Here is a 20,046-nt window from a genome sequence, read left to right on the forward strand (position 1 = left end):
GGTCTCTCCTTTGTGGTCTGTATGTTGTATGAAATGTGTGTTTTTATTCTTGACAAGATAATATAAACCTTATCTACACACATATTCTAAGATTGTTTCCCAGCCCCCTGTGGAAGCTAGTAAAGGAAATACCCCCCAATTTATCCATAGTTAGCAACATGAATCTCTCTTTGAAATTGATAGTTTCTTACTTTTTTCTTGAGTCTGCCCCAATTACTACTAAGAAAACATTATGTAATGATAGCTCTTGCTAGGATTAATTAGACATCAGAAAGCTCCAACTTGTGTGATTAAATTAAAATCTACTTAAAGGGGTTTTAGTTCTTCCCAGACTCCCCTCTATTAAGCATAGCTTCTGCAAAGATCAGGAGGCTACTTGGGAGGCATTTCTAGGTAGAAACTGTGAGGGTGGGGGGCAGTAGAGACACAAGGCAAATGCGAGAAAGACAGAGTAAGAACCCACACTCAGGCAGGCATGGTAGAGCATGCTTGCAATCTTGTTGCTCTGAAGGTTGAGGCAGGAGGCTGCCTAGTTTGGCACAGCCTGGGATACATGGGGAGACCTTACTTCCAAAGAAAGTACATCAATGGTTTGAATGGCCAGGAATGCTCTAGGAAAATTGCAGAGGGGCTCAGAGAGCTTTTGGAATTATCTCCTCAGAAAGAACATGGAGCATTTATCCAGAATGATATTTCTACGCTTTGTCTTCCATGTCTACTACAATTAGCAATAATTGTCAAGTAAGCACAATAATGTGGGCAATTATGTTGGTGGATGGAGGAGCTTGGTAAAAGAAAATGAAGCATCATACGATCTATTTCCTGGGATGTGGTATTAAAGAAACCCTTTGTTGGCTGAAAATTGTGAATTCCTTTTCAACAAATACGTAATTATTAATTTGTTTTTTTTTTATTTTAGAGAGAGAAAGAAAGAGGTAGAGAGAGAGGGAGGGAGGAGAAGGAGAGACTGGGTTCTCCAGGGCTTCTAATCACTGCCAATAAACTTCAGACACATGTGCCACCTTGTGCATCTGGCTTTAAGTGGGTACTAGGGAATTGAACTTGGGTCCTTTGGCTGTGCAGGCAAGTGCCTTAAGTGCTAAACCATCTCTCCAGCCTGCTAAGCTATCCCTCTAGCCTGTGAGTTTCTTTTACCTGGGACATATGAGTTCAGTTTTTTTTTTTTTGTTGTTGTTGTTCATAGAGATTATAAGTCTATTGCACTCTAAGAAAATACGTATCTATATTTCTCTAAGCTGATCATCTCTCTGTGTCCTGACACTGATAGATAGGCTTTCATGGATTTATATGGTTAAATATATTATTTAACTTGGCCTGTATTGATTTATTTGACATCTGTTACTTTGGATATAAAGCACAACTTGGCTAGTCAGATGATTCAATTTGGCAGAATACTCACTCATCTAGCACACAAACGTTGTCCAAAAAAAGTCTCCCTGAACTCTACAGAGGCTGAGATCAGTACCAGTTGAACTGAAGATTGTACTGGAAGTAAGGGAAGAGTTCTGATTGGCTGGGGCTGGCAAGCAGGGTGCATAAAAGGCAGTGGCGCTTCTGGGAGGACAATTGAGCGGGACCTGCATGCTCTTCAGCTGCACCTCTTCACCATGAGTGGGTGTCCATTCTTTGGAAACAACCTTGGGTGAGTTTTCACCTGTGCTCTAAAGGAAGGTAGCTCTCCAACCTGAGGACTGTGGGCCTCTTGATTTCTGAATTTCAACAACATTGAAACAGTCGCCTTTACTTACTTCACTCATAAGACAGTAATCAATTTTAATCACTTAAGCTATTAGTCAGTTGCGTCTTCTCAAGCTCTGTGTTTTGTCTCCTTCTTCATTTGTGAAAACTGCAGATATGCCCTGAGAAATCTATCTGTTAATGACACAGAAGAAGAGGAGTCACAAAGTGGTGTGAACAGAGCCAGCAAAGGGGGGCTTATCTATGGAAACTACCTTCAGGTAAGGGGCAGATCTCTGCAAGTGGAGTTGCGAGGCACTACATTCAGCCACACAACCTTTGCTTTTTCTTTTCATTTTCTCAATCATCAGAAGTTACCTGTACTTAAGCAAGGTTAGCTGTATTCACACAAATATACACTTTTGCATTTTTAAAAATATTTATACTTTTATTTATTTATTATTTGAGAGAGAGGGAGAAATAGGCAAAGATAGAGAGAGACAGAGAGAAAGAATGAGCATGCCAGGGCCTCTGGCCACTGCAAACAAACTCCAGATGTGTGTGCCCCCTTGTGTATCTGGCTTACATGCATCCTGGAGAATTGAACCTGGGTCCTTTGGCTTTTCAGGCAAGTACCTTAACCACGAAGCCATCTCTCCAGCCCTGCTTTTGCAATTTTGCTAGGACAAGTGAAGCGGTAAAAATGAACCTCCCTGGAAAAGGTGTGCTACAAATGCAAAGTCCTATCTACTACACAGAAGAGTATGGGAGATGAAATGCTGAGGGAATGGCAGGCAGGCACTGTGCAGGTTGGACAAATAACAGCCTGGATAACTACAAGTGCATCTCAGAAAGTTTTTTTTTTTCATCATTATTTTTATTTTAAGTCTCTTCTAGCAAAATAGAAATGATAAAGGCTTGCATTATTTTCTCAAATTCATTAGTGAATACAAAAACCTGTCAATAAATGAGTTACTTGGAGGTTAATGTGAGTAGATTTCAACCCATTTGTCTTCTATTGCTATGGAGTTTAGTTGGGTTACTAAGGGTGACTAGATAAGGAAATTTATGATGCCGTTTTAGAAGCTCTTTGGGAACAATAGACAACAGGGTTGCTGCCATCCAAGCAGTTGGTCAAGGTTTGCTTTCATCTTATGTCAGAAAACAAACACGTGTTGTGGCAGAAACCAGCCACAAAGAAGATTTTGAAAAGGATAATGATCAGGCTTTTAAAAAAAAATCATAAAATTAGTTCACTCTTTATGACAATTCTCATTACAAAACAAAATTGTTCTTAGAGATTATGTGATCTGGGAGAGTAACTTTTAGAATTGTTGCCTATATTTTATTAATGTTGGCTTAAAAATTCAGGTTTAGCAATAACATAAATTCATTTTTTCTGTTTTCTTGTTTAAAGTTGGAAAAAATTTTGAATGCACAAGAACTTCAAAGTGAAATCAAAGGAAATAAAATCCATGATGAACATCTGTTTATAATAACTCATCAAGGTAAGTTACACAGGGTTACACACTTGCCATTCCACAGTCAGTTATCAGTGGTGAAGGCAGAGTTGGACACTCACTAGTCCACAGTCAGTTATCAGTGATTAGTACACTCGCAATCTCACAGTTAATTATCACCAATCATGAGTACACAGTCAGTTATTATCAACAGACACTCACTATTACACAGTCAGTTATCATCCATGGTAATTACAGATGCCATCTTCTAAGATCTGGAAGTTGGCAGAAAAAAAATACCAATGCTCCTCCTCCACATACCTCCAACTTCCATATAGGAAGTGAGAATGAGTTAGATGCTAAACCCTAAAAGACCTAAGCAATATTTGTGACAGGATACACCAATGTAATAATAATGATATATCTGGCATATTAAGGCATTAAAATGGAGGCAATTGTAACTTCAATATTTATTTCCAGTATGAAATGGGTCTACATTTACATTTATGGATGTTAAGGTCACCTTATATTTCTTTTTTCAATGTTTTAAACATCTTTCAGCCAGGTATGGTGACACATACCTTTAATCCCAGCACCCAAGAGGCCAAGGTAGGAAGATCGCTGTGAGTTCAAGGCCAGCCTGAGACTACAGAGTGAATTCCAGGCCAGCCTGGGCTACAGTGAAACCCTACCTGAAAAAATATATATATTTGATATAATTGTGATCAAAGACTTTTTGTGATTTCTGACTGGCAACGGTTTTCTCATTACAGCTTATGAACTCTGGTTTAAGCAAATCCTCTGGGAACTGGATTCTGTTCGAGAGATCTTTCTCAATGGTCATGTGAGTTACTGTGCCATGAAATTGATTTTACATACTTCTTTAAAATATTAATTTATTTTCCAGTATACATGCATGTGGATATGTAGATGTATAGCATACCAGGGTCTATTGTGGCAAACAAACTCTAGACATGTATGCCAGTTGTTGAGTCTGGTATACATGGGTAGTTTGGGAATTTAATTCTGGCCAATAGGCTTTGCAAGTAATTGCCTTTAACCTGTGAGCCATTTTCTCAGCCCCAACCACTTCTGGAAAGGATTGGAAAAGTTAATGTGCATATTTTAATACAAAATATTAAAATGACTATTCAAATGAATTTGTTAAAGCCTTTTTCTGAGTAGTTCAATCTCATTTTCCAAGTGTCTTTGCTGTAAGGTCCCTCTCAAAATTGTTTCATATACTTTGTAAAACTCAATGTAAGTTACTTATAAAGGTATTATGGGCTGAAGAGATGGCTTAGTGGTTAAGCGCTTGCCTGTGAAGCCTAAGGACCCTGATTCAAGGCTCAATTCCCCAGGACTCATGTGAGCAAGATGCACAAAGGGGCCCACGTGTCTGGAGTTCATCTGCAGTGGCTGGAAGCCCTGGCACGCCCATTCTCTCTCTCTCTTTCTCTGTCTCTGCCTCCTTATCTCTTTCTATCATTCTCAAATAAATAAAAAAATTTTAAAAAAGGTATTACAAAATGATGTTAAACTGCCACAGAAACTTGTAAATATCCTTAATTAGTAGATAACAGAAATGTGTTTATGAAATATTCAATGTAAGTAGGTAGGAGGTCCAGTGAGGAAAATGAGAAAGTAAAAAATGGAGGAGATAGGGCAAGATCAGGAGGAGGACTGGCAAAAGAAGAAACACGAAACAGGGAAGAAAAAGACAAGGAGAGGTTGGAGAGATGGCTGAGTGGTTACAGTGCTCACCTGCAAAGACCAAGGACCCAGGTTCAATTCTCCAAGACCCACATAAGCCAAATACACAAGGTGGCTCATATATCTGGAGTTCATTTGCAGTGGCTAGAGGCCCTGGCATGGCTATTCTCTCTCTCTATCTCTTTCTTTCTCTCTGCCTCTGTCTCTCCCTCTCTCAAATAAATAAATCATATTTTTTTAAAAAAGACAAGAAGGACCGTGGATGAGAGGAGGAGAGGGCAGTGTTTAAGTGGCACAGAAACTCCATCGTGTTTCCCCTTCTAACCCCTTCCTCTGCCCAAGGCCCCTCAGGACACTGTCTGGGGTCCTCTGTCTCTGAGCCTCTGCTCCAGAAGGGTCTGGGGGATGCGCGTATGCAGAAGACGCACTCTGGAGTGCATACGCACATGGTCTCCAGCTCTGGTAGCAACAGTTCTCAGCATCACTGAAGAATTCGTTTCTCAAAATGTTCCTTAATTCTTACCTAGTAGTCCCAATATTACCTTGATCTTCCTTCTCAGAAACAAAGCCAAAAGAGAATATTTTTTTTGTCATGTTTTGAACTCAGTGGGAGCTGTTTCCCCTTAATTTTTTTCTACCTTGTTCCAGGGTAAAGTTTCTTGTTTCTAAAGAAAAGCTAGTCTGATTTTTTAAGCATTTCTTTCATGGCACTGAAAATAGCTCTTAGGGCCAACATGTATCTATGACAGACTTTTAGTTCCAAAGTCGCTAATTAAAAATGTACTTAAAACTGATAGCAATGCTTTGTCATTAAATCTTCTCCAAATTGAAATGTAATACTCAGGCCTCTCTTCCTTGTTCCTTAGGTCAGAGACGAAAGGAACATGCTCAAGGTGGTGACCCGGATGCACCGGGTGGTGGTCATCTTCAAGCTCCTGCTGCAGCAGTTCTCTGTGCTGGAAACCATGACAGCCCTGGACTTCAATGACTTCAGGTGTGCATGTGGTGTTGTAGCATGCAGTGCGGATTCCATCTCTTTCTGGTGGATCAAAAGAGCCATGTGCTTGTGAGGTATATGGCAGCCTATTCTACTGCACCTTAACGAATGTCAAGGTTTTCAAACCCAAAGCTTTTGATAAATTACTAAAGACATTTCATGAGTCATTTTAGCCATACAATTAGTATGGCCAATTAATTTCAACTCATCATTGTGAGGTGTACTTTTCTCCACAAAGGACATTATGTATCCAATGGCAAAAATGTTGAATAAAAGATATGTCGCTAAGCTTAAGTATTAAAAACTGAAAATAAAATAAATAGAAGTGGTATACCAATTAGCCTATCAACTAAAAACATTAGCATCCATGACACATTGAGCCAACTTTGGCTCTAAATTACAAGGCCATGGAAAGTATCTGTACCTGTGTGTATTGATTTTGATATATGAAGCTATATGCAGATCTTTATCCTTAAAAATGCATATAACATATAGGCTGTTTTCTCATGAGAATTAGAAAGGAAATTGTCTTAGGAAATCTACATGAGATATATCACACCGTATATAAGGCAAAATCCCCCACAAGTTTTCCAAATAAAAAAATAATAAGTGGTAGCTTTATTTGTGGTGAATTTTAAGAAATCGCCAGGTGTGGTGGTGCATGCCTTTAATCCCAGCACTCAAGAGGCAGAGATAGATGGATCGCCATGAGTTCGATGCCAGCCTGAGACTACATAGTGAATTCCAGGAGGTCACCCTGGGCTAGAGCAAGACCCTGCCTCAAAAAGACAAAGAAATGAAAGCTTCATTATCAGGTACATAAAGGGTATTTGGAAAGATATCAACATCTAGATGGCTTGCAGGGTAAGTAATAGTGGCAACATTTTTTTACTGCCTTGTTTTTGGTATCATGCATCATCTCATTTCTCACTGCTACATGGTTGCAGTGATACTAGATAGTGAAATGAAAGATAATGAGCAAGTAACTACTAGGTATTCTATATCTCTGTAGGATGAACCATTGCCCAATGTCCACCTTAAGAAAAATATTCTAGCACAAAGCATGCATTAGACAAGTACACACACACATACACACACACACACACACACACATACAACTGCACATGACTGTTTTTCACCATGTACTTATGCTAAATTTGTATAATATGAAATATATAAATCAATGCATTATAAACTAAATATGTGTTGACCTAAACTCAGTATGTGTTGCACATATTAAAATATAACTATACCAAACATACAACCCAGCTAACTTCAAGTTGGTCAACAGTGACAATGGCATGTACACATGTCTGTTGTCCTTATTTCCTTCCATAAGGGCAAAGTCAAGGGCAGAACCCCAGCTGGTGACAGGGATTTGCAATGCCAACTTCTCTCTTCCTTGCCCCTCACCCCAGTGCGTGTGTTCTCAGGGAGCACCTGTCTCCAGCCTCGGGCTTCCAGAGCTTACAGTTCCGGCTGCTGGAGAACAAGATCGGTGTGCTGCAGAGCCTGAGGGTCCCGTACAACAGGAGACACTATCGTGACAACTTCAGAGGAGACGACAATGAAGCGCTGCTTCAGTCTGAGCAGGAGCAAACGCTCCTGCAGCTGGTGGAGGTGGGTGCTGCTCCACAGCCTCTCAGGCTGAGCTCCATGGACGGTTAGTCCAGCCTCGGCTCCATCAGATATTTTTTTTTTAATTTCTTTTTAAATTTTTATTTATTTATTTATTTGAGAGCGACAGACACAGAGAGAAAGACAGATAGAGGGAGAGAGAGAGAATGGGCGCGCCAGGGCTTCCAGCCTCTGCAAACGAACTCCAGACGCGTGTGCCCCCTTGTGCATCTGGCTAACGTGGGACCTGGGGAACCGAGCCTCAAACTGGGGTCCTTAGGCTTCACAGGCAAGCGCTTAACCACTAAGCCATCTCTCCAGCCCTCCATCAGATTTTTTAAAAATTATTTTATTTATTTATTTGCAAGATTGAAGAGAGATAGGCAGAGAGAGAATGGGCACCTCAGGGCCTCCAGCCGCTGCAGAGGAGCTCCAGACGCAAGGGCGGCCCTGTGCATCTGGCTTACGTGGGTCCTTGGGAGTCGAACCTGGGTCCTTTGCCTTTATAGGCAAATGCCTTATCAGCTAAGCGGTTTCTCCAGCCACTCCATCAGAATTTTAACATTACCTTCATGGTGAATGAGGGCAGAAAAGTTGTACAGAAATGCTGAACTTGTAATTCAACTTTTGAAACTATTTAAAATATCAAGAGGCCTTCTTGAGAAATTAAGCAAGATTCAGAAAACCAATTGCAGGCAAATATTGTCTCACCATCTCATTAAATAACCCCTTTTTAACCTCCTACTATAAAATATTTAATTTTCTGATTTTCCAGACTTGCTGTGATTGACTGTTCAATCAATTTTGAATCTTGAAAATACAACATAATTTACAATTCGTACTTGAGTGTTTTCTTAATTAAATTAAATGACTACAAATATTCTCTTCAGTCAAACTTTCCTTCTTAATCAGTTTCCATAGGCGCCTGTATGTAGTGTTCAGGAAACAACTTGAGTTTTCATAAATAATTTATGAAGTAAGAGTTGTACTATGTTGATTTTCATCACTTAGCCTTTTTCATTTGCAAATTAAAGTTTCATTTTAGTGAATTATATATACTCTGTTCTGTAATTGTGGGTATTTCATATGTACATTTAGGCTACTGTCACCTATATATTATTGTACAATTTCTTACAAAAATAGTGAAAAAAAGAAAGACTAAAATGGGAAAGTGTGGGGGTGGGGAGGGAGGGAATTACCATGGGATATATTTTATAATCATGGAAAATGTTAATAAAAATTAATAAAAAAAGACTAAGTTCAAAGTTGTTCACTGGCTAAATGAGAACATATGAGTTGATACACATGAACATAGTCTTATCTCCAATGTACATAGTATCACTCAAACATTAAAATGGTTATGTAATTAGTTGATTTAATGTTGCTAGCCAAATACAATGCCCTTAATATTAAGGATTCATATCTTATAATACATGTCACACTTTCTACAGTTCCTTAAAGTACACTTTTTGACAATGAACTAGAAAATATCTTCAAGACAATGTTGGCATATGTTTGTAGATTTTTAGAACAAAATTGGTTATTTCTGCCAGACCTAGATAATCGATGCTATAAGGATTGTTGTCTTAAAGATTAAGAAGTTGAAACATATCATTTCATAAATTAAAAATTGAAGGAGGGCTGGAGAGATGGCTTAGTGGTTAAGCGCTTGCCTATGAAGCCTAAGGACCCCGGTTCAAGGCTCGGTTCCCCAGGTCCCACGTTAGCCAGATGCACAAGGGGGCACACGCGTCTGGAGTTCATTTGCAGAGGCTGGAAGCCTTGGCGCCACCATTCTCTCTCTCTCCCTTTATCTGTCTTTCTCTCTGTGTCTGTCGCTCTCAAATAAATAAATAAATAAAAATTTAAAAAAATATTAAAAAAATTGAAGGAAAAGAAAAATAAGCACAAATAATTTTATATATTTCTTCAAAAATATGAGTTTTCATTTTAAATTGATATTGTTAGCTATAATATATTTTTTAATGTAGCATGTTTTCACCCAAAACTGATTTACTTTAAGGCATGGCTGGAAAGAACACCTGGTTTAGAACCACATGGATTTAACTTCTGGGGAAAATTTGAAAAAAATATCACAGAAGGACTGGAAGAGGAATTCATAAAGATTCAGGTATTCATAATACCATGTATCACTTACTACAAAAGAATTAGCTCTTTTATTCAATACTTGCCTGTTGCTCCCTTCGCTTTCCTTTTTTTTGTTTATTTTTTTTCCTTTCATAAATGTATTTTAATTTACCTTCTCCACATGGAAGAAAATGATGTTAAATTAAGACCATTATTGCAGGCAAAACTTTGTGATAAAAACTAGGATTGATGACCTTTTTTTTTAGACATAAGTAGGCACAGAAAGGAATACATACCAAATATAATTGGCTATGCAACTTTTCTTTTACTCTTGAGTTTTGCTGGGTCGTTTCTTCCCTCCCTCCCTCTTTCCATTCCTTCCTTCAAATTATTTGTTTTGAGAGAGAATGGACACACCAGGGCCTCATACCTCATCAAATGATCTCCAGATTCATGATGCCTCTTTGTGCATCCAGCTTTACATAGAAACTGGGGAATTGAACTCAGGCCAGTAGGCTTTGCAGGCAAGCTGATTTAACTGCTAAGTCATCTATCCAGCTGGCCGCGGGATTATTTCTTTTGGTTCATACTGGCAATTTGCTCTTATATTAAAGAAAGACTCCATTGGTACCTCTTTTCCTTCAGGATCAGGTCTGTCACACTGTCTTCATGATCAAATTTCTTGAGTCATTTAAATGTACTGTGAGAGGAGGGTGTTTCAAGGATGAACTTTGAATTCATGAAGCATCGACTCAGATTCCAACTCCACCATAGAACTATGCACAGTAAAAAACAGCACTTAACGTCTCCTTATTTAACTTTTCTCTTTGCCAAAATAGATGAGTATCTACCTCAAGTGATGCTTATGAACATTAACTTGGATCCATGATAATAAAGCATTTTGCGTAAGTTAGGGTAGTGAGTTCTTTATAGCCCTCGAATGCTCAACCCATTCCAACCTGCCTCAGTGCTTCATCAGTTACAGTAACATCCATGAGCACAAACAGAACAGCCAATTATCTAAATTCTGTTTGTGCTTCCAGAAGCGTTCCATGCTAATGGTCACATATTCTTTCTTGAGCATTCATTTCCTATGGGTTTCAGTATACACTATTTTCTGTAACTTATTCTCAGGCCCTCATTTTGCTATTTCTTTACTTGCTCTCATTCTCTCTCGGCCCAGCACATAGTGAGGGATTGAAAGGTACTGGTTTAGACGTTCTGAGTCATCCTTCCATGCTCTTCCATCAGATAATCTCATCCCTACAGCTTCAAATCCTACTATTCTCAAAACATGATCTCCAATCTGGATATCTCCTTGGATTTCAGATCACATATTTAATGTCCTACTTAATATTTATTTATGTTCCTCTTAAAATAAACCCATAAAAGTAAACATAAAATTTCCTTTTGATGTACTCTCATATTGAACCAGTCTTCTCAGAGTTAAGGAAGATTTTCCTCTGAAAGCCTTCTAGTGTCAAGGAAGTCCCTACCAATCTTACCTTCCAAATAGCTCTCAAATATCTACCTTTTACCCAGCACCTCCACTCAAGTGTAGATTTTTCAGTGTTGTTCACCTAAACTAAGGGAATTTTCTCACAAGTCTCCCATCCTATCCCACCAGCATGGGCCCATCCACTTCTCTCTCTCTCTCTCTTTTGGTCTCAGATGTCTCTTTCCAAGATGTGAATCCAATCCCACCTTGGTTCATGCCTCAGGTGGAAGATAGTCACATATAACATGGACTGTCAATGCGATGCGGCTCATACTTAAGTGATGCAGTCCCACTGAGTCCCTCTCATTAGTTGAGCTTGTTTTCCTGAATTTGTGGAATCCTACCCTAATTTAGTATGTCGTCCCCAGGGAGCTCCTCCATATTTGTCAGCCTCCTTACTGCTTCTGCAGAGCCCCATTCTGTTCACAATGAGGAGTCCCAGGGACAATTTCTGTCGTGACGTATTCCCATGAGATGAAATGTGTGAGATACAAAGATTCAATTTTTACTCCCAGATTTATATGTCACCTTACTGTGAGCATTTATTGAGTGACTACTTGGTAATAGTAAGTATAAAGGCTCTCTCCACACCATGAATTTGTCCTGACAATCTGAATATAACTGAGATGATTTGCCACAGTGTAATTTTTTTCAAGCTGCAAGGAGAGTTTTTACAATAGGCAGACAAAATTTCCTTTAAATTCATCAATGGATATCAAACAAATAAGATTATAAAGACAAAGGATATCTAAGAAATTACATTAATAAATAGCAATATTTTATACAGAATGTCAGTCAATAGAATTAGTACTTTTGTTAAGCTTTCTTAAGCCACATTATTGTGTTAAAGCAATTGTTATTTTAAATTTGATCACCATTGACCACTTCTTGTTACTTCTAATTTTGCTCATTTTGAGCCTATCTCTCATGACTTTCATGAAAAGATAATTTGAGATTAGGAAATATTTAAAATATAAATAAAAGTCTGGGTATAAAGGATCCCTTCTCATGATATATTTTCCACATTTCAATGTTAGAAGATAAGATAAATATTCCACATGTACCCTTACTGTGATCTGAGAATCTATTTCCTCTGCATGAGGTAAAATATCAGTCTCTTCTCTGCTGGGGAAGAGTAATGAAATATTATCACGACAGGCCAAAGAGGAGTCTGAAGAAAAAGAAGAAAAGATGGCAGAGTTTCAGAAACAGAAGGAAGTATTGCTGTCCTTATTTGATGAGAAACGCCATGAACATCTTTTGAATAAAGGTACTCTCCCCTTCCCCCAAGGATCTTTTTCCCAGAATATAACACTAGAAAAAAATACATTGCCAAAGGAATATCTAATAATGGGTCTAAAATGGGGATATAGAAAAGAAATTGCTATTCTACTTAGAGAAACAAGAACTGAGTAAATGTTATTTCTAACAATCCTATATAACAGGTGTTTATACCCAATCTATTCAGAAGACACTAGCAAAACGTTCATGGTATGCACTATACGTGAGTGATGTTGAGGTAAATTTTCATTATAAAGAACCTCAAACCCTAGTGGAAATAGGCAGGAAAGAAATATTAGTTGTTATTATATAATAAGGCATAGTAGTGCATGAGAGTGGTATGGAATTCTATAAGCATAAAAGTTGCTATCCTCCATTTTCTTAAAAAAAAAATCCTTGTTTATGGTAAGTCTGATTTTTCTGCAGTCAGGAGCAAAGCTTTCCATCAACTCACACTACAATTTTATACAATTATTGTGCTTCTTAAAAACAAGGAAACTACTTTTAAATAAGGATTGGAATATATCTTGTTCAATTCTCTGAACATAAATAAATATACTATTTAGATGGAAAATACATCTATCGTGAAAGTTACCTATTCCTTATAAGCCATTTTTTACAAACACACCATTTAAAGTTTTTGTGATTTTACATATATATATACACATTACATATATATGATGCCTATATATACATATATAATATGCTTTTCCAAACTGTAAATTTCTAAATTCAAACTGAGTGATTAAAATTTACACTAAAATTATCTTGTTTTCTAAAATCACATAACACTTATAAATTTTAACCCAATATGACAAATTAATGATTTCTTAAATTGCCTATTAAATGAAGAGCTGCTTTAGGCTGAAGGTGTCAGTGGACGTTAGGGCCCTTGCCTGACAAATGCTAAGGCCCTGAATTCCATCCAGAGCACCTTAAAGAGTGGGTTGTATGCTGAAAACATGGTGTGTCTTGCAGGTGAAAGACGTCTGTCCTACCGAGCACTCCAGGGAGCACTGATGATATATTTTTACAGGTGAGACTATGTAAGAAGGTGGGTCAGGAATTTAAAACTGATGGGTTGATACAGAGCATATATCAAGGATAAACTTTGTAAATTATAATCATAACTTAATACAGAAATTTAGTTTCTTTTTGGAGAAAGTACACCAAATAGTAACATTTTTAAACTTTTAAGTAAAAAATTATAATTTTATCCATATAGGAGTCACAATCCTATACACATTCATAAATTAATCAAATGTAGCTTTCCTTTATAAAAAATATTCTGTCATTAAGGTTTCCTTGAAAGTCAAAATTCAGTTTTTCTTAGAAACCCAATCATGAAATGGACTAAATGAATTATATCCTTAATGAATGGTTACATGGTTCTTAAAAAAAAGTAAAAACATTTCCTAAACTGTTGTACTTATTCAATGATGTCAAATAAAATTGCTTTCCCCTTGTAACTGTATTCAGGGTCCTGGGAAAATTCCCTTGATCTAATTTCAAGTGTGAAATGCTCCTGTCCTAGGAGTCTATGACTACTGTGTCAGGCAGTGAAGAGTACAAAGGCAAAAAAAGGCTTCACATGTTCACATTTACAGGCTGTTTCACTCCCTTCTATTTTTTTTTTTTTTTTTTTTTTTTTTTTTTTTTAAATTTTTTATTTATTTATTTGAGAGCGACAGGCACAGAGAGAAAGACAGATAGAGGGAGAGAGAGAGAATGGGCGCGCCAGGGCTTCCAGCCTCTGCAAACGAACTCCAGACGCGTGCGCCCCCTTGTGCATCTGGCTAACGTGGGACCTGGGGAACCGAGCCTCGAACCGGGGTCCTTAGGCTTCACAGGCAAGCGCTTAACCGCTAAGCCATCTCTCCAGCCCCCTTCTATGTTTTTAATGTTTCTATCCTCAAGTTGTTTTTCTTTAAGATATCAGCAGAAACAAAAATCTTTTGACTCTTCTCAAAATAAGCAGACACCACTCAAACTTAGGTGTACTAAATAGTTTGTGCTGAAAAATCTGAACACCTAGAAGTAAAAAGAAAACCAGATGTATTAGAGAAAAAAAAAAAAAAGTAGTCTTTAGTTTGTGTTTTGTATATGCTCACCCAGAAGCAATTGACTTGTGTTAGCTTTTGACTGGTAATGCCGTTGATGTCTTCCTTTTAATGATGATCTATTTGGTGGGATTCTGATTGGTGACTTCATGTATGTTGTATGGAATTTTCTAGGCTTTGCAAAAAGCACTGGAACTTGAGTACTAGACATTCTCTTTTTCGGGGGGGCGCAGGGGGGAGTTAAAGAAACAAAGATTGAGAGGAGAACCCAGAGGGTCTATAGCTCTTCAGTGCCAAGTTGTCTGACCAGGGCCAGCAGGTGAAAGAACTGATGCTCTTCCTAGTCACTAGACTTACTTAATGGATGTCAATATCATCATTTTAAAAACCGTTTTATTTTTATTTATTTATTTGAGAGCGTGAAAGAAGGAGTGAGAGAGAGAGAATGGGCACACCAGGGCTTCAAGCCACTGCAAACGAACTCCAGATGCATGTGCTACCTTGTGCATCAGGCTTACGTGGGAATCGCACCAAGGTCCTTTGACTTTGCAGGCAAGCACCTTAACCACTAAGCCATCTCTTCATTCCAATATCATATATATATATATTTTTTTCTTTTAGGGAGGAGCCTAGATTCCAGGTCCCTTTCCAGTTGCTTACTTCCCTTATGGACATAGACACTCTCATGACCAAATGGAGATGTAAGTCCTACTCCTACCGCACATTCTTTCTTTGCCTCTTCTCTTCCTTTACCTCAGTGCTTCTGAGAGCTCAAGAAAATGTTTTCACTTATTTTAGATTTAGAAGGAAAAATAAACTTTATTTTTGGCCAAGGAAAGTATTTTCATATATACTATAAATATACTCATTAAAACATAATGTACGTTATTTTTACTCATGATTTTATTAGTATTTTAGTTAGTAAACAAAATAATGGGTTATATCATGACATTTCCATACATATATGTCATTGCACTTTGCTCAAATACACCTCGTCACACCCTCCTCATCCCCTCCTCTCTGCTCCTGCGGCTTCCCTCCCTCCACCCAGGGGCCCCCTTCTGCTCTGACGCATGTATTGTTAAGTCGTGATCAGCCTGGGAAGAAACCATGCAGCGTCCATGCCTTTCACTGCTCACTCTGCTCTCCTGCACTCTGTGTCCTCCCCTTTCCTGAGATTGGCTTATTCGGCTTAACATGACAATCTCCAGGTTCGTCCACTACAATATACTACTACTATCCTCTTTTTTTAAAGATGCTACAAATGACTGGTAAGGAACATGAAATCCATCGTGTGTCCCTGCCTTCTTCCATTGTGTTCACAGGATAAACGCGATGGAGAGTAGAGTGAAAGATGCCCAACCTTAGCTGTGGGGGTGCTAGGCAACCTAATGTTCTCACTTGTTGCTCACACACGAACCTTCCATCTGGCTACGTGATAAGGCGTCAGCCTTTGCTCTGAGCAATTATCATTACCGAGCCCTTGGCTATAGAGCACGGTGGAACTAATGGCGAAAAAAATATCCATGCAGTAATTGTGTGTGTTTGCCTAGATAACCATGTGTGCATGGTTCACAGAATGCTGGGCAGCAAGGCCGGCACGGGGGGATCCTCGGGGTACCGTTACCTGCGCTCAACTGTGAGGTGAGCAGAGCTCTTCTTCCTGACCGTGGTGGAAGTGGCAAGTCTGTGCTTCATCTACCAGCATCCCCCCTTTACACTTGCCTCTGTTGGAAATGATGTCAGCACCTTTGCTGTTGGACGGTGGGAGTCTGCACGCTGCTCCAGAGGCAGCGTGTCAAAGCCGCAAGATTTTATAACCCTGTGAGGACGGGGGTCCTGGTTTCAGTAGCTGCCCACCTGGTCACAATACAGAGGAATTAGTAGCCTTTGTACACAGGAGCACTCTCCAAATAATTCTTGTCCAACTAATCACTAGACTAAACGTTTCTTCATTAATTTCCCTAAGGTCACCCATAGATAATGACAGCTAGAATACATTCAGGTTTCTGCAGTTGCGTGGTTCATGTTACAGAACTGTGTTCATGTATCCATAGAATGCCATCCCTTCACGTAGCGTTTACAAGGACAGAGGTTAGCATAGACGAGGCGTTACAAAACAGGAGAGCGTAGATTCTAGGGCCTACGGATTCTGACTTTCTTCCATATCAGCACCACTATGGACAGATGGATTCATCTGGGAAGTAGGTAGCCTGGTTTTGGGGAAAGAAAAATATGCTTAGTAATAAAACAAATATTCACACTTAGTTCCCCTAGTTCTTAACTGACTTATAAAATGCACAGGCTGATATTTTTATCATTGTGATAAAATTTTACTTGTCCTAGGGGTAAACTATGTTAACACCAGACATCAATGATTGTCTGTTCAACATATACACTCACTTCAGGGGATGGTTGGAATCATGAACTCACATATAATCTCTTTTATATTTTCTCATTGAGTGTCACAAAATTCTTACAGAATATGATGTGGCTGTGAATTTACAGAGTTAAAAACAACTGCAACACCAACTTTAGACATTATGTTCAGCACCGAACACAAGTAAAGAAGCAGGAATCCACACCAGATGTATTGAATTTAAGGCCAAATATCCCTTCTCTGTAAATTCATACCAGCTAAAATAGTTTGCTAGTTTTAAAGTATCACTTTAGATAACTTGCTAAAAACACAAAAGCAGTTTTAAATGAGACTCATTCTATAGGTATGAGGAATCAAAGATGGCATTCCAGTTCATTAATTACGTTCATTAATCCTTCCTGGAAGTCACTTGACAGCTACCGTGCTTTTAGGAAATACTAAGAACTTCATATTTAAATGGAATACTTTGCATATTGTCCTTTAAAAGTAAATATATATATATATATATGTATATATATATATATATATACATATATATATAAAATATATATATAAACATATATATATATATATCATGCTGAGAAAATAGCTCAGTGTACAATCGGCTTGCTTGTGAGGAAAGCATTAGCTCAATCCTTAGAACATGTCTAAAAATGCTGATGCCCCATACCCACATTAAATGATGAAATGCCAGCATGTATCTGCAACTCACATGCAAGGGAGATAGAGAGGAGGATCTTACAGTTTCACTGGCTATCCAGTTATCCTAACTAGTGAGCTATAGGCCAATGATAGGCACTTTGGTAGATGATGTTTCTGAAGATAACACCTAGGGATGTCTCTGTCCCCTCCATGCACACAAATCCACTCCAAGCTCCCACACACACATGAACATACCTACCTTTCACCCATGCAGACCATAAACTCACAAAGAAATGATAATATTAATTAGAAAATGAGGGCCAACCCTTTTGTACATAAAGGTGACATAATGACTGCTGTCTTTAGTCTACATCATTCTGGTTTGAATCAATTCAATATTTGCATAATATTTTTTGTAAGCATGAAATTATATATGGATTAAATATGCAATATTAATGCTAAGGCTACATAGCAACTAATATATATGATACATGAAATATGTAAATTGTTTAATATTAATTATGGGAAACACTTGGGATAAAATATTGGAGTAAGAAATTTTATATTTTTCATATCAATAATCTAACACTTCTGCATTGATGTATTTTCTTCAGTGACAGATACAAAGTATTTGTGGATTTATTTAACCTTTCGACATACCTGGTTCCCCGACACTGGATACCAAAGATGAACCCGATCATTCACAAGTTCGTTTACACAGCCGAATGCTGTGACAGCTCTTACTTCAGCAGTGATGAATCTGACTAAATTCATCTAAATGATTTTTAGTCTGTTTTTATTTTTTTTCATCTTAATGAATATGTGAAGAATTCTAGTGTATTATATTTATATAAACTGCTCTACGGCATGTCAGTTTAGTTCTGGGAGTAATCATATTCCCTCATGTATTTTGATGATGTAAGATTAAGCTTTAGAATGAGAGATAATTCAGTTAAGTTGGAGCATTGTAATATATGATTAAGCATTATAATGATAAATACTTCAGTTAAGTTGGAGCCTTGTACATACAGTGTTTTCCTACTAAAAACTCAATTTACCCTTATGCCTTTGTGGAGCTACATGATGTAATCTTTCCTTTGTTGTTTCATATGTTATAAGTTTGTAAAATAGTTGCTATACATACTATTTCAATAAACTATGTCATTCTCCCTAAAACTTATTCAAAAAATATATTTGAATTAGTAAGTTTAATCTTTGGCTCTGTGTTGTTTTTGAAGCATGGTATTTGTTAGGATTGTTGATGGACAGTGGCAAAAATCTAACTGAAGTGTGTCCAGAGGGTCCTTATGAGACCAGCATTTACTAGCTTCAGGAACTGCAAGTCGGCTAAGAAGGAATGAGCCAGAGGAACTGGGATGTCTCAGGCACTGAACCAGTTCCTGGACACAACATTCCTAAAACACATTAAAGATGATGTGCTTAGTTCTTACCTCTTCCGTCAGTGTGTCTAATCTTTCTTGTTGCAGACAACTTCCTTTTGGGGGCAGTGTGCATCTTTCAGCACCATTGGGCCCTCAGAAAGGCAAACCTATTCTTACTTCTGTTCCCAGGCCTGTGGGATGGGACACTGTCAACACCAGAGCAAGGAAGGATCATGACAGGAACAAGTAACAGGTCCCCCAAGTAGAGAGTTAATTCAAAGAGCATAGGTCAACAGACCACATAGCAATCCTGTCTCTTCCTAATAGAAGGTACTAGAGGGACTGGAGAGATGGCTCAACACTTAAGGCATTTGCCTGAAAAGGCTAACAACCTGAGTTGAATTCCCCAGTACCTACCTAATACTAGATTCACAAAGTAGAGCATGCATCTGGAGCTCATTTGCAGTGGCTAAAGGCCCCACTTTCTTTCTCTTTCCTTCTCTATCAGTCTCTCTTGCTTACAAATAAATTAAAATATATAAAAAATATTAGACTAAGAGTTTAGATCAATATTGGGTTTTGGATTCAGATTCTTCTTCATCTAGCTCAGCTAGGAATTTAAGTTTCTGATATGGAAGTGACTCTGGCATGGCTAATATTATGAAGGGAATCTAAGGTGTGTAGCAATCTTGAACTGGATATAGTATCTCAAACAAGCAGGATGCCCTGAGGATTGAACTGTTCACTGGACTTAATTTTGTTTGTTTGGTTTTTTTGTTTTGTTTTTTGTCATAGGGTTTCACTCTAGCCAAGGCTGACCTGAAATTGACTATGTAGTCTCAGGGTAGCCTGGTACTCACAGTGATCCTCCTACCTCTGCCTCCCGGGTGCTGGGATTAAAGGTGTGCGTCGCTATGCCCTGAGATTTTGCTTTACTTACAAAGATCATATTTAGCTGGTCTACAAATTACATGTAAAAGTGACTGTGTTTTGGGGGTTTTCATCCATGGATTCAGCCAGTTGTCAATTTTGAAAATATGAATGCACAAAGTGTATCTGTCATATACTTTTATAGACATCATTATTCACTACAATTATTATCAAAGCATGTGGTTTGTATTTTGTCTTGCTAGTAACCTGGAGAAGATTTAAAGCATCAGACAGCGTGTGTGTAGATTATGCGCAAACACCATGCCATTTTTACATAAAAGAAATTAAAACACATGGATT

General features: G+C 38.1%; 1 protein-coding gene across 1 annotated transcript; it reads left to right on the forward strand.

Moving 5' to 3' along the window:
• Positions 1-1,628: 1,628 nt before the first annotated feature.
• Positions 1,629-18,202, forward strand: Tdo2 (tryptophan 2,3-dioxygenase). Its single transcript, XM_004655886.2, has 12 exons — positions 1,629-1,663; positions 1,874-1,979; positions 3,116-3,206; positions 3,932-4,002; positions 5,738-5,865; positions 7,302-7,488; positions 9,509-9,616; positions 12,230-12,341; positions 13,331-13,388; positions 15,034-15,113; positions 15,966-16,056; positions 18,049-18,202. Exons 1-12 carry the CDS (start codon positions 1,629-1,631, stop codon positions 18,200-18,202), a joined length of 1,221 nt encoding a protein of 406 aa, XP_004655943.1.
• The last annotated feature ends 1,844 nt before the right edge of the window (positions 18,203-20,046 follow it).

The sequence above is a fragment of the Jaculus jaculus genome, chromosome 12 (genome assembly GCF_020740685.1).
Source record: "Jaculus jaculus isolate mJacJac1 chromosome 12, mJacJac1.mat.Y.cur, whole genome shotgun sequence".
In the NCBI taxonomy this organism is placed as follows: Eukaryota; Metazoa; Chordata; class Mammalia; order Rodentia; family Dipodidae; genus Jaculus; species Jaculus jaculus.